The sequence below is a fragment of the Vombatus ursinus genome, unplaced genomic scaffold, assembly GCF_900497805.2.
Source record: "Vombatus ursinus unplaced genomic scaffold, bare-nosed wombat genome assembly UNPS02014935.1, whole genome shotgun sequence".
In the NCBI taxonomy this organism is placed as follows: Eukaryota; Metazoa; Chordata; class Mammalia; order Diprotodontia; family Vombatidae; genus Vombatus; species Vombatus ursinus.
In genome coordinates, this window is record NW_020954713.1 from 146,326 (window position 1) to 162,053 (window position 15,728).

The 15,728-nt window shown below is 39.3% G+C and overlaps 1 protein-coding gene across 2 annotated transcripts in view; it reads right to left on the reverse strand.

Moving 5' to 3' along the window:
• The window catches only part of ELAVL1 (ELAV like RNA binding protein 1), a 77,491-nt gene that overhangs the window by 9,394 nt on the left and 52,369 nt on the right, over positions 1-15,728 (reverse strand). For both annotated transcript variants that reach the window (XM_027844154.1, XM_027844153.1), the window contains one exon: positions 5,542-5,695. In XM_027844154.1, the coding sequence (XP_027699955.1) occupies positions 5,542-5,695 (154 nt within the window). The remainder of the gene's footprint in view (positions 1-5,541; positions 5,696-15,728) is intronic.

Here is a 15,728-nt window from a genome sequence, read left to right on the forward strand (position 1 = left end):
GTCTCACACTGCACCTTAAATCTACTGTGTCTCTGTCAGAAGGGTAGAGTATGTTTCATCACTGGTTCTTTGGAATCATGGATAGTCACTTTGTTGATCATAGACCTTACAGCTTTCAGAGCTGTCTTTACAGTATTGTTGCTACTGCATAACTTGTTCTCCTAGTTTTGCTCATTTCATTCTTCATCAGTTTAGAAAGACTTCAAAACTGTTGGTTTTTATAGACAGTAGAGTAAAAATTGCCCTTCTGGATCTTACTTCACTCTGTATCAATTCATACAAGTCTATAATTTGAAATATTTGAATTTAAATAATTTGAAATTTTCTCATTTCTTATAATATAATAGTATTCCATCATATTCATATATCACAATGCTGCTATAAATATTTTTATACCTATAGGCCCTTTTCTTTTGATTTCTTTGATCTCTATTGAGTATAGGTCTATCAGTGGTATAGCTGGGTCAAAGAGCATATGCAGCTTACCAACTTTTTGTGTACAATTCCAAACTGTTTTCCAGAATGGTTGAATGCCACCAGAGGTCCACTAATGGAAGATCAAGGGACCCGCTTTCCCACGGCAACCTTTCCCCCTCAACATACATCATTTTCCTTTTTTGTCATCTGTGCAAATCTGACAAGTATAAGGTAGAATCTCAAAGTGCTTTAATTTGCATTTCTCTAATTGCTAGTGATTTGGAGCATTTTTTCCTAAGATTATTGATAGCCCAGGTTTCTTTCCAGAAGAACTGCCTGTTCATATCCTTAGAGTAGACCAATTATCAATTGGGGAATGGCTCTTCTTCTTATACATTTGAATCAGTTCCATAAATATATATCTCTCTGGGAAGTAAGACCTTTGGCAGAGAAACTTGCTGCATATTTGTAAAGTTGTTTTTCCCTTTTCTCTTTTTTTCAATGGGATTGGGATAAGGGAGAGGTTTCTTTAATTTTTTTTTAAACACAGATGTATGTTGGGGGATGCTACAGATGTGGTACATTCTACAAATGTGCAATGTTACATGCACTTTCAGATGAGGTCACTGCATTATCAGTATTACTTAGTAACAAGAGATCTCTCTCACAGAGTAGAAATAATTTGAAAATGTTCATAATATAAAAACAAAATATGCCAATAAAAATTTATTAAAAAAGGAATGAGACCAAATTTTAAGTAATCCCATGGAAGATTTTTCATATAGCTACTCAAAGAGAACACTCTCTCACCCAGGTACAAATTAGACTTCTTTTGAAACCAAGTCTCAATACATCAAATGGTTACTTTCCCCAGAAAATATTTTCAAACTTCCCTAGCCAGGAGATTAATCTCTCCATAGGATATCAAAAGTACAAAAGAGGGCAGCCACAGTATACTCACCTTTGCTGGAAATTTTTCTCATTAGATTTCTGACTAAGCAGAAGAAAAACTATTTAAATATTCAAAATCATTCATCTCACAAACCAACACCAACTGCATGAAAACTCTTCTAACTTAGAAAACTTTGAAACAACTACAAAGTTAAAGCCAATACCATTAATGTTTCCCAGAAAAAAAATTATTAGAGATTTTTTTTCACCTGTTTGTATGAAGTTTGAAATAACATTACAAATGATTATTGTATTAGGTTTTCTTGAAAATTTGGAAGAGATTTAACTGAAGATGAAAAAAAATTGAAGACAAATTTAGAATTAAAAGTACCAAACAGCATGAACTTGAAAATTACATGTTAAGGACTACATTGTAAAAATCCCCTAAGTTCTGGCTTTTAGGAGTTTTCAAGATAATTTTCCAAAATATAAATCTTTTAATACTAAGAAGCATTTCATTCAAAAGCACAAAAGATAAAACTTTAGTTTCCAACTGAAATATTTTTAAACATCTACTTCCTCCATAATGCGGAATAAACCTTTCCTCCATACATCAGTAGTAAGATTTCTGGCCACTTAGTAGCCTACAGGACATCATCTGAAACAAAGGCCATATCAACAAGGAGCAGGTACCTAGGGGCAACTAGCCAAGCTCAATGTCCCCTCCAACCACAATCTCCTTCAGAGTACAAGAGGCAAAGGTTCAGAAATGACTTATTCTACTCTGCCCTCCACCTCTTAATTTTTTATGCACATGTCTATTTCCTTTAAAAAAGAAATAACTAAAGTGGGGGGAAAATGGGAGAAGGAAGAAGAAACAAAACAAAGAATAGGAGGCATTAATGATGCCTTCTGGTACCACAGCACGGTTTCTATTCATCAGAACTTCCTTCTTACCTTTCTCCCTTTTCCTTCTATTATTCCAATTAAACCTTTTCCCTTCCTACTATCTCTTTGATCCATCCTATAGCCTCTCTTTTTAAAAACGTTAACTCCTAACCCCAAAGACAGAAACGAGAAATGTTTTATCTGTCACCTTGCTAACAACTGCTGTCTTCACTGTCTTTACTCACCTGCAGTAGCAGAGGGGTAAAAAGAGCCTTTTGACTTTTATCATTCTACCAAAACTGCTCTCTTGAAAGTTACCAGTGATCTTTCAGTTGTCTTATCCAATGGGCTTTTCTCCATCCTCATTCTTCTCAACCTCTCTGCTTAGTCTTTTGACACTGTGGATCACTCTCTCCTCCTTGATACTTTCTTATCCCTAGATTTTGAGACACTACTCTCTTCTGGTTCTCCTACCTATCTGACCACTCCTCTGTCTTCTTTGCTCGATCTTCCTCTAGCTCATTCCCTTTAACCATAGGTGTCCCTCAGGGTTCTATCCTAGGCTTTCTTCTATTCTCTCTCTATCTGACTTCACTTGGTGATCTCATGAGCTCCCATAGATTTAATTATCTATGCTGATGATTCTCAAATCTACCTGTTGTGCCCAGTCTCTCTGTTAACATCCAATCTCAAATCTCCACTTGCCTTTCAGACATCTTGAGCTGGATATCCAGCAGACGTATTAAACTTAATATGTCTAAAATGGAACTCATTATCTTTCCCCACTTTCCACTTTCTCTATTACTAGAGAGGGCAACACCATCCTCCCAGTCCCTCAGGCTCACAACCTAGGAGTCATCCTGGACCCCTCACTATTTCTTACCCCTCCTCCCTCCATACCCAATCTTTTGCCAAGGCCTGTCAATTTCACCTTTGCAACATCTCTTCCAATACACCCCCTTTTCTCCTCTGACCCTGATACCATCTTGGTGCAGGCCTTCATCATCTTATGACTGGACTATTGCAAACCCTAATCCCTACTCAATGAACTCCAGTGGCTTCCTATTGCTTCTAGGATCAGATACAAAATGCTCTGTTTGGCATTCAAATCCCTTCATAACTTAGCCCCCTCCTACCTTTCCAGTCTTCTTATACCTTACTCCCCAAACCATACTCTTTGATCCAGTGACACTGGCCTCCTGGCTGTTCTATAAACAAGACCCCCCATCTCTCAGCTCTGGGCATTTTCTCTTGCTGTCCCCCCTACGTGTGCAACACTTCATTCTGAATATTGATCTCCCTAGCTTCCTTGAAGTCCCAACTAAAATCCCATCTTCTACAGGAAGCCTTCCCCAATCCCTCTAAATTCTAGTGCCTTTCTTCTGTTATCTCCTATATACAGTGCACATAGCTTGGCTTGTATATATTTATTTGCATGTTGTCTCCCCCATTACATTGTAAGTTCCTTGAGAGCAGGGACTGTCTTTTGTCTCTTTTTCTATTTCCAGCACTTAACACAGTACTTAACACATAGTAGGTGCTTAATAAATGTTCACTGATTGATTGCATGACAAGTTAACAAGAACTAAGGGAAGAATTTTGAGGTTCTTATAAGAAGACTAAAGTGCAAATGTAATTCTCCAGTCAAGACCTGGTAGTCCAGGAAAAAAATTCTTGATAATACATTCTTAAAAAGGTGTCCAAATCAGTTTGGGGTATATGCCAAATGTATGCTCTGAGACAGATTTCTATTTTGTTCTGGGAAGTAACATGACAACAAAGACTGACCATTTGGCTCCTCAAATGCATTTCCATACCACTTCTCAGTTTTTAGTAAACATCTAAACTCTTTACTTCAAAACATCAACTTAGCAAGGGCTATTTCTCGACTCTGCTGTCTTCTATTCTAGCTCTTTGGTCTAATTATTCCACAAGTTTGTTGCTATCTGCCTTAAAGATTCAACCACTTGACAACTCTCAGGATAGACTGGACAAAAATAATTTTCACTATTTTTATAATATATATGGGGTTTAGTCAACAGAGATAAAAAATATGTTTACTGATAAAGGTATACAAAAATCTCGAGTCAATTCCAGATCATTCCCACTGGAATCATTTGCCAAAAATCTCACTTTCACATTTGCCAGTATCATCTGCTCCCACTGAATTCAGATTCTTTTAGCTATCACAGAGGCACACTGTAATATGCAATCTGGATTACAAATCCCTTATCGACTGATGATTTGAAAGAGACAAATGATTAGGCAGGCAAGTTTGCCAATGGGATTACCTAGCTTTGATTTTTGATTTTCAAAACTTGAATTCTGGAAAATTTTAAATGTCAGATTAAAACAGATGGGTGCTCAATAGAAAAATCCCAGAAGGGCATGGAAAGGCACTCTGACAAAAAGAGGCAGCCATGGAGCTTCTCAATTATGACAGCACTAATTATACACAACAAGAAAAGAGATTCTAAACCTGCTCCTTTTACTGTGAGCTATTTGCTTTCTCCAAAATCAAAGTTATACACACCTCTCCTCACCTCCACATATACTCTTCAATCCGGTCACACTAGCCTCCTGGCTGTTCCTCAAACACTCTTGGCTCTGGGCATTTCCACTGGCTGTCACCCATTGCCTGGAATGCTTTACCTCCTTATCTTTGCCTCTTGACTTCTTTGGCTCCCTTCAAGCCCCAGCTAAAATCCCACTTTCAACAGGAAACCTTTCCCAATCCCCTTTTAAGACTAGTGCCTTCCCACTGCTGATCATTTCCTATTTATACTGTCTATAGAGTGTTTGTGCATAGCTGTTTGCTAGTTGTCTCTCCCATTAGATTGTGAGCACCTCTAGACCAAGTACTGTCTTTTTCTTTTCTCTGTATCCCCAACACTTAGCACAATGCCTCGAACATAATAGTTGTTTAATCAGTGTTTACTGATTTGACTGAAAGCATTAGAATAATGGAGACCCAGTCAAGTAGTTCATCCTCTTTCTAAGCACTTCCAGGATAGATACCGGATGGCCTAGCCCCCCTTTCCTATATGGATTTGACAGGGGAAATTCATGATGTTTCTTCTTGCTTTCAACATTAAATGGCATTATAAAGCCAAGGCTCCCATTCTTTTCACATCCTTCTCCAGCTTCATGTGTTTAAGAAGTCTTAAACTTAGGTACCATCACACCCAATTACTTAACTGCCCACCCCACAAAAGAATTAAGACATTCAAATCACACTGAAATTATCTGTATCTCCCTGAAAAACCTGCTAGCTTCCAGAAAAACCATCAGCCAACACAATCCTTAGCAAGCATTGGTTCTGGTATCTCGTGTTGCCTGGCATACCTGTTGTCTGATCCACAAGTACACGAGAGTTGATGATGCGTCCAAATCTTGAAAACATGTCCTCCACATCTTTCTGTGTCATTGTCCTTGGGAGTCCACTAATATACAAATTGGCATCTTTGATAACTTCTGAGCTTGGCCGAGCATAGGATACCTTTAAAACAAAATTATTCTCTTTTATTATGGCAGATACCTTTATAAATCTTTGAATTAATGAGTACCTGGTAGTAAACTTTCCAGAATTAAATAAAACTGGCAACCTTACACAAGGTTATTTAATTAATAACTGATAAAATCTTCAGGTGTGAAATGATTTGGTTGAGAAATGACCCTGTTAACATTTATCCCCTTAAAAGCACAAAAGCGGGGGCAGCTAGGTGGTGCAGTGGATAGAGTACCGGCCCTGGAGTCAGGAGGACCTGAGTTCAAATCAGGCCTCAGACACATAACACTTACTAGCTGTGCGACCCTGGGCAAGTAACTTAACCCCACTGCCTGGCTAAAAAAAAAAAACCACAAAAGCAATAAAGTGAAGTCCTGTTATTAGGATCTCTGACAACACCTCACAGTCAGACATGTGAGCATTCTGTACAGCTTCCTGAAACATGGCACACACTCACAGGCACAATAAAATACCAGATTTGCTGCTCAATATAGACAGCATGCAGTATACATGTAGCTATTTTATCAGGTAAAATTGTAACCATTTAATATTCCAATCATTTGTGTACAGCAAATGCCACATGTTTTTCAAAGGTTGAGGAAGTGACTAACCATGGAACTTGCTCAGAGGCACTGCCCCCCCTTAGAACGAAAGAGCAGAATATCTCCATCCTGTATTTCTGTGTAAGTCCATGCTCAGGACGGAACCGGGTTGTGAAGAGACAGGAGGGCAAGGAATAAGTCCCTAAGAACAGACAACAGAGGCAAAGGGAATTTGACTTGCCACAATCAGGGGCATTCAAATCCTCCCCTCTTCACCTTCCTTTGGGCCCTCTGCCAGCTGCCTAGACTCAAGTCAGGCCGACCAAACAATGGGGCTTCTTGACTGCTCACACCACTTGGACAGGATGGGAGATGCCAACTATAACTTTGGGTATCATGGAGGGCCATCAGGCCAACTGTCTTAGTTCTAAGCCTTCCAGATCCTTTGGTGCTGTCAGCAGATTGTACTAATGCAACCTAAAGACGCCTGGGCATTGTTATCCGCCTGCTGCTGTACTCTTAGAACTCTGGGGACTTTCTATATACCTTACACCTAAAGTTTCTTTTACATGTTGTCTCTCACAATTAGAATGTGAGCTTCTTGAGGGCTTCTTGTTTTGCTTTTTTAAAAATTTGCATTCCCAGCACTTAGTACAGCATTTAAAAAATCAATTAATTTCCTTCCTTTTTTCTTTCCTTCCACTAGTCAAAAGTAACTTCTGCTGGGGTGAAAGAGCCAGTAGCTAACTTTGCAGGCAGTGTGCATGCACAAATAGCTAAGAATTAGGAAATGAGGAGATGGTTGATGAAAGGTGATCTCCTCTTCAACAAATGTCTGAGCTTTGCTAGTCCCAGGTACCTTCCAGAAAGGTCTACTATGGAGATACAAACAGGCCAGGCACTCCTATTATAATGGCATTTATTTATACACATCACTGCTCATATGCAAAAGCTCAAGCAGGGCAACTAAACTTCATCTCGAAAGTATAATTTGGAGCCCTGTGTCCCAAGTACAGTCAGTTCTCACTTAATATAAAAAGCATACTGTTCCATAGACTTCCCCTCCCCTTGTGGGGCTTCATGTAGTCCCACCCCCTCAACGGATCTGTGTCAAGGATCTCTAGCATGGGTCTGCACCAGCACTGCTATGCAGCTGCCACCACACATCAAACACTGCTGCTGAGACCTGCCAAGAGCTGTTGTCTGAGCTGGAGCAGGTAAAGCAAGAACTGTCTACATGTTATATAAACTCATAAGAGACACTGAGGGTGCCCAAATAAAAGACAATCAGCCTACCTTTAAGTATCTCACAACAGGAGATAACCCAAAGAGACAGAGTACAAAGACCTATAAGTTCAAAGAATGGAAATACCAATTTGTAAAACTTGTAGTTGGAATTAAAAAACTTACCACGAAGTATGAAAATAAATGTTGATGAAGTGTTAAGGCATGACCAAAGGTAAAGGATGGAAAGGCTACCTAAAAGAGGAGAGTTTTAAAAGCACAGTATAGTGAAAGTAGCATTAAACCGGGAGTCAAAAGACCTGAGATCTAATCCTGCTCATATCTTCCCTTTCCTGGGCCTCAGTTTTTCCATATGTAACATAAGGAAGTTGGAAGAAAAGATTTCTAAGATAAAGAGTTGCTTTGACATTCCAGTAACAGGATTCTGAGTTACAAAAAAGGTTATTGACTTTGTAGAGGACAGCAAAAGTAAAGGCATAGAGAGGGGAACTAGCAAATTCTGTATAGAGGCCAACAATCAGGGCTGAGGTAGGAATAATGAGAGATGAGGCTAGGAGGTTATGACAGGACTAATTACAGACCAGAATCTCAGAGCTGAAAAGAGTTCATCTAGTCTAACCTGTACTCTTGACAGGAATCATACTCAACAAACAAAAATCATATGCATTTAGTCTCTATCTGAATAAGCTCTAGTGAGAAGTAAATCATTACCCTCAAAAGCAACCTATGCGATTTTGGGACAGCTGTAATGGCAAGATAATTTTGCTTGGAACAGGAAAGCACTTATTAAGTTTTATTATATGCCAAACATTATGCTAACCTCTGGAAATACAAACAGAAAAATCATGATAGTTACTACTCACATTCTAATGGGGGACACAACATATAAAGAAGGGTTCTTGTTTATGTTCAATTCCTGGAAGATTGGAAAGGCCAGGTGCTACTCTGGCAGGGAAAGTAAAAGGACAGATGGCAAAGCCTAGAGCATTCTGGGGAGTAACTGAAGGGCAGACAGCTGGTCTTCTACCAAGAGGCTAGTGGGTTAGAGTGTTAGAGTGAAGTGGGGCTCTGGGATATCTCCAACAGACATAGGGATCTGGGGCTCAGCACTCAGATGGCAATAGACTTCCTGTGTTCAAGGAAAATGAGGCCAGTGGAACAATGAAGGTTGGTTGGAGAAGGGAAAAGTCCCTGGCTCCTATCAGGTAATTACTGCTCAGTCTATCTTTGGTGGGGAGGGGAAAGAAAGTCCCTACACTTCACTGTGGTGCTGGTGGAGGCAGCTAGTTCTGTGTCATCTTCTTTAAGTCAAAACTTAAATGTGACACATAGAAAACACTTAAAAAATGCATACTGACTAAATGTTTCTTGATGACTTCCACCTACTGCTCATAGTCCTGGCCCTGGGGGCAACCAGAATAAGTCTAATCCCTCTTCATGTGACAGCCCTTGAAATACCTGGACAGGTATCATGTTCTCCTGGGCCTCAAAGTCTTCTCTTCTCATGGGAAAACAATTCCCATTCCTTCAACCAATCCTCATATCACATAAACCTGAGGGCCTTCACTATCACAATAGGTCTTCATTGAACACTCTTCAGCTTATCAGCAATCTTTCCTAAAATGCAGCTTTTAGATTCAACAATATTCCAGATGTGGCCTGATCAGACCAGATGACTTTCACCTTTCTAGTCCTGGACACTGCTTCTCTTATTGAAGGGCAAGAGTATAATAGCTTTCTTTGCTTCCAGATGATACTGCTGACACATACTGAGCTTGCAGAGCACTAAAACCCCCAGACCATTTTCAGATAAACTTCTATCTAGTCATGCTTCCTCCAGCATGGATTTGTGAAGGTGATTTTTTGAACGCAAGTGTTAGCTCTACGTACTAAATTTCATTTCACTAGATTCAGTCCAGTACTCTATAGAGGTCTGTTTGAAATCTGTCACCCCATGTGTTAGTGTTTTCTCTTAATTTTGTGAAATAAGAAAATTGGATAAGCACGCCAACTATGACTTTGAGCAAATCACTGAAAATAATGTTAAGTGGCACAGTTCTTTAAGATACTCTATTAAAGACCTCCTTCTAAACACTTAAGGTGATGCCCTCTTGGGTGTGGTCATTCTACCTGGTACATAACTACCCAAATGTACAATGGTCTATCTTTTCCACAAGAATAGCATGAGACACTTTATCAAATACTTTGCTAAAATGTAAGTAAGCTATATTTGTAACGTTCCCCTAATCTATCCATCTAATAATTTAGTCAAAAAAGGAAATGAGATTAATCTAGGATAATCTGTGCTTGATGGAGCTGTGCTGCCTCTGTGATCATCACTTCCTTTTCTATATATTCACTAAGCATAGGGATAAGAACTAGACTTCTGATTTCATTGGTATAGGAAATTCCCAGGTAAGAAAACTCCCACTATCAAAGCAAGATCAATACCACCTTCTAAGCATTAAAATTATAGTCTTAGAGAATTGCCTGGGGCACAGAAAAGTTAAGTGACCTCTCTTTGGTCAAACATCCAGTATGTGTCAAATGCTGAACTTGAACCCAGGTTGTCTCTGCTTCAAGGCTAGTTCTCTACCTACAACACACTAACCATCCTTTTAACATACTTTCTAGAATTCTGCCATGAATTGTAATGTGCAGACTCTATTATCTTCTCTTTTTTGAAAACAAAGATATTTGCTCTTCTCCTATCCTCCAGTGCCTTCTCAATCCTACCCAGGCTTTCAAAAATCACTGACTCAGTAACCACATCTGCCAGTTCTTTCAAACCAAAGATATAGTTCACCTGGCCTGATGACCTGAACTCATCAAGGACAGCTGCTGCTCTCTCATCATCTCCTTACTTATCCTGGATATCAACTCAATAGTGACCATCTTTATTCTATCCTTTCCAGTCCAAAGATTCTAGGAAGAGAAAATAGTTGAACAGCATTACCTTCTCTCCATAAGTTACTGTTGTCTCATCTATCCCAAGCATTAATCTTATCCATTACTTGATCCTCCCTGATCCTTAATTTTCTTTACTAGATTCAACTCACTATGAGCTTTCCAACTCTTGACATTATTGTTACAGGATGATGCCAAGGATTTGTATTCATCCTCTATTACCTGTCCTTGCTTTTGTCTTCCATACACATTTTTAAAAAATCTAAATTGACTGGTGAGGTTATATACCCACATTGGTTTCTAGACAATACTTAGCTTTCCTCCTCATCAAAATTTCCTCCTGGTCTTTCAAATTTGGCTTGATAGCTTCTTATCTCTCCTGGGCAGACTTCCCCACAGAATTTTAATCCATAGCATCCTATTTATACTTTCTCTGAACTTTTAAAAATTGACTCTCCTAAAGTGTAGGATGAATTCATTTTGTCCCTAGCTTTCTTCTTTTTGTCAAATTTGAAAATGATCTGGTTCCATCCCTTCAGAGTTCCCATTATCTCCATCCCAAGAACCATTTCTTTCTTGACAGTGAGAATCAGATACAGAATAGAAGTTTCCCTTGTTGGTTCCTCTAACTCTTTGAAGAATGAAATAATAATTAAGAAAAGTCAACAACTTATTAGCCTCTCCACTTGCAGCTGAGAGCTCCAGCAGATTTCCAAACAAATGAAGTTCCTCATCACCACTATATTATGCTTTGTGCCAAACTTGTGATGTTTCCCTAAATACCCACTTAGTTCATCTTTCTGTCAAGGTAGTCTATAGCATAATTGCCTCTTTTTAATATGAGGATATCTTTCTTAGATCCTGTGAACTTCTGGGTGTCTCTACTGCTATTCTTTTAACACTACAGTTGCTCTCTAGATAGCTAGTTGGGTAGATACACATAGCTATCATTTTCCCTCCCTTTCTTTTTTCAACTTAAGATCCTTTAATTAGATGTGTAAGATGCAAATACACAAGAGGCAAATATACTCGCCCAAATAAAGTGCATTCCATTGCTGTTTTTCCAATATTTAAGGTATAGTCCAGAAATCTAAGTCCTATTCTCAGATTGTTTTTCACTTCCCAAATCTGCCTCTTTCTTCTGATGTCCTTTGCCTCCAATTGACTACCTATATCCCTAAGATCTTCAGTTTCTTGCCTAAGATTTTGTAATCTTTGTCAATGCTTTCTAGGTTCTTTCTGGCAAAATTATTTGTGCTCATGTGAATCACTAGAAATAGGTGACAGTCATCTGATTTGACAAGTCCTGGGAGGTTCTCAGTCATGTTCTGGATGTCCTAGGAAGACAGCAGAACTTGCTGTTGTTGTTGTCAGGTAGATAGATAGCCGTTTCAGAGCCCCCTCAGCAGGCAGTCATCAACCACCACCATTTATCTCTTCTCAGTCTCACTCTTATTATACCAGATGATCTCTTACCTGACAACACCTGGGGATCCATGTTTACATTTCTTGGAATGTCAGCAGTAGCAGCTTCCTCTTCAGTGTGTCCAGAACCTTCCTTTTTGTATCATATTCTTCCACCCTCCAACTTCCTAACAGATTAAGATTCCCCTTTGGCCCTTCACATCTTTTTCTTCTTCATTTTCACGTCAAAGCCTTTCTTCGTTGTTTTTCTGTTTTTAAGTCATTCTCCTGGATAACCTCAAAACTGGTTATTACCACTTTACCTTTTCTTCTGGGAGAGAGACCAGTCTGTATTTTAAACATAGTAGTCACTTGGATATGTAAGAAATGCAAGCACTGCATGCTCTATGAAAGCCATTGAAAAATTCTCCATACTTGCTAAATATGAGAGGCTCAGGTGTTAGCCATTCTTGTTAGCAGCTCCTGGAAGAACTGTTATGTAAAAGTATCCGTGCTTTTAGCTCTGGAGTTGTCATTCTCTTCATCTCCAAAGAACATTGTTATCCCTATGATAGCCACACCCAACATCTTTTCCCTTCTTTTACCAAGCTTTGACCCCTTTTGATACTTATTATGCACCTACTATATGTCAGGCACTGTGCTAAATGCTAGAGATACAAAAAAGAAAAAGAAATATAGTCCCTACCCTCAAGGAACTCATAATCTAATGAGGGAAGACAATACCCAGAAAGAAGCTGGGGGATGTGGTGGAAGTAGGAAAGGATGCTGCAGCAGAAGTTGGACTTGAAACCAAGCACAGTAGCTTGTGTCAAATGAAGGGAGGCTATGGGAAGAGCTTTTCACTTTACCCTCCAGGCTTCCAATCAGAGACACTGAAACATCAGCCCGTACTGATGAAGTATGACTAGCAAAGCTGAAGCAATTCCTATGATGATAATGAGTCTCCTGGTGATAAGTTTATCCTGGGCAAGACATGATGAAGATGATGGATCTGAAACCAATCAAAGTAGTTGGTGGCAAATGAAGAGATGGGCTTCTTCTTGACTGATTGAATGACATTTTGTTTTCTCTTCAAATGTTTCTCCTTCTGCTTCTCTTCCTTCAGTTTTTCAGTCTTTTTGTTTCTTTCTCCAGCTCCTCCTCCACTTTATCAGATCCTTCTGCTTGAGTCCTTCTAAAATCTTTTTTCCAGTTGTAGTCCTTTCTCCTAAAGTTTCCCTTATATAAATGTGTAAATCAATGAGATAAAGACTATAAAGTGCCAGACAGAGTTGTTTTCAGGACAGTCACTCCTCTTCTAGCTCTATTCTTGACTTTCCAGACTTCTCCATCATGCCCCAGTAGGGGTAACTTTTTGCTTCCTGCTTTTCAGGTCCCTTTTATGTACTCCCCATTAGAATGTAAGCTCCTCCGGGGCAGGAACTATCTTTTTTTTTTTCTTGCTTGTATTCTTGGTACTTAGCACAGTGCCTGGCACATAGTAAGTGTTTTAATCAATGCTTGCTGATTTGATCTAACCCTTAGAAGCAAATGAACAATCCTTTGTAGAATGATTCATAGCTCCAGAGAAAGGCAAAGCAGGGAGTAAGGTAATAAGTTATATTTTTCTAGGCAGATCTTTTATTAAAATGTTGCTTTGGCTATCAGTTCCACCTGACCAGATGGGAAGGAGTTGGAGGAGGGATTTGCTTTTATTTAGCTGCCCAACCAATTTATGATTTCATTCCAAACTAGAAGTACATGTAGAAGAATTAAAAAAGTAGTCGTCACACTCCCCACTGTCTTGGTGCCAGGTCTGAAGCTGTTATTTTGGGCTCAATGGATAGGTGAGTAGGGAAGATAGAGATTCAGCAAAGAGCAGTATCTAAAAGTTCTCCCAAGAGCCCAAGGGAGAGGGAATAAGGAAAGAGGCCAGAGCAAGGAGGAAAGAGTAGTATAAAGAAGAATCAGGGCAGCTAGGTGGTGCAGTGGATAGAGCACCAGCCCTGGAGTCAGGAAGACCTGAGTTCAAATCCAGCCTCAGACACTTGACACTTATTAGCTGTGTGACCCTGGCAAGTCACTTAACCCCAATTGCCTTGGGGGGGGGGGGGAGAAGAATCAAGGTACAGGGATTTAGTAATCCTCAATTATGTATAAAAAAAATTTAAGAGTAAAAGGAATAATTTAAGCTTGGAATAAGCCACAGCAACATGACAGCATATATGTGCCAATAAACACAGGGGCAATAATTTCTACACAGGAATCTCCAATGTGCAAAGCCAAAACAAAGTGGCCTTATATGAAATAACAGGAAATAGGTACCCAAAAGATGTGAGACACATGAAATCACCAGAGAAATCCCCGAGAGAAATTGGTAACCACAATTGGCTACTGAACATTATCAAGTAGTGTTATGTACAGAGAAATCAATGAGGAAAATAAATAACAACAACAATAGCAGCAGCTCCCATTTCTCTAGCATTTCAAAGTTCACAAAGCATTCTGGACTGAGAGACAGTCTAGACTGGTCTAGTGAATAAAGGCAGCTGCTTTGGAGTCAAGAACTGGTTTCAAACACTGCCCCCTGACTAAACTAGCTTTCTGACCTCATTTAACCCCTCAGTGCCCCAAGCAGCTCTATAAGACTGTAACTTACAGAAAAACCTTCGATATGCATGAGCAAAGGTACTTTACCCACAAGGAGAGACCCCCACTGATGAAATCATAAGACTCCTCTAAAGAAAAACTGATATGCAGAGAGTATAATGCTGACAGAAAAACAGGAATGGACTTATTAGCTGGAGGTACTTGCAGGGACAGAAATGAAAAAAGACAAAGGGAAAAGAAAAGGAAGAGCAAGGAATTAAAGTGGGAAGTGAAATCTCACCCTCAATATGGAATGGCATAATAATGGAATGACATCTTCTCAACTCAAAAAAAAAATTGAATTCTTTATATTATACTTTAATCTGATGTTTCATATAACATATTTCCAAAAAACATAAAAACCATGCTAAGTCCTCTTTACCCCAATCACCCAGGCCATTACCCTCCAGGCAGGACTGTACCTAAGTCATGGTTCTCTAGTTTAGCTTTAAGTGCCTCCAGGAAAGAAGATTCTACCATCTCTCTCTTTAAGAGTCATTCTAATGTTAGGGTCTTCCTGGAGAGTCTCCCTAGAACATAGTGATGGATAAACCCACAGAAACTATGACTACTTTACTTCAACACCTTTGATAATTTCTAGGAAAAGGGACTTAATCAGTGTGGACACTTATTCTGCAGATGCAGATATCAACTTTCCACATTTCATAAGTTGCTGTGGCTGAAAAAATCCATCACCTAACAGCCCCCTTTTTTGTAATGAGCCTCTGCACTCACCTAACCAATCCTCAGGTCTCTAGGCCTCCAACTTAGTAGACTTACTGAAGCCAGGAGGCTTCTGGCTTTGAGAGCCTGGGGCCCCATCCTTTGATTCATTAAGCATTTATCAAGCACTTACTATATGCCTAACACTGAACGATACAAACGGTTCTTGACCAAACCAGTTAAAGTGTTAAGGAGCATACAATTCTAAGACGTCAACAATCTGACTAGAAAGTAAAATTACACACATTGCACATAGCAGGTGTCTGCTGAATGACTAATTAACTAAATGTAAAAGTGTGCATTACTGATTTTAATATAATAGGAATTCAGAAATATGTATTGGAGAAACTGGAGAAGACAGAGCTTGAGTTGGACCTTAAAGGATTAGTGTTTTAATATTGGAAAGGAAAGAGAAAGAGTAGTTTCTATTATGTCTTCATCTGTAAAAAAAAAAAAGGGGGGGGATTAACTAGGCAATTTCTAAGGGCCCTTCTAATTCTGTGACTCCATGGTCAAGACGTGTGTGTGTGTGTGTGTGTGTGTGTGTGTGTGTG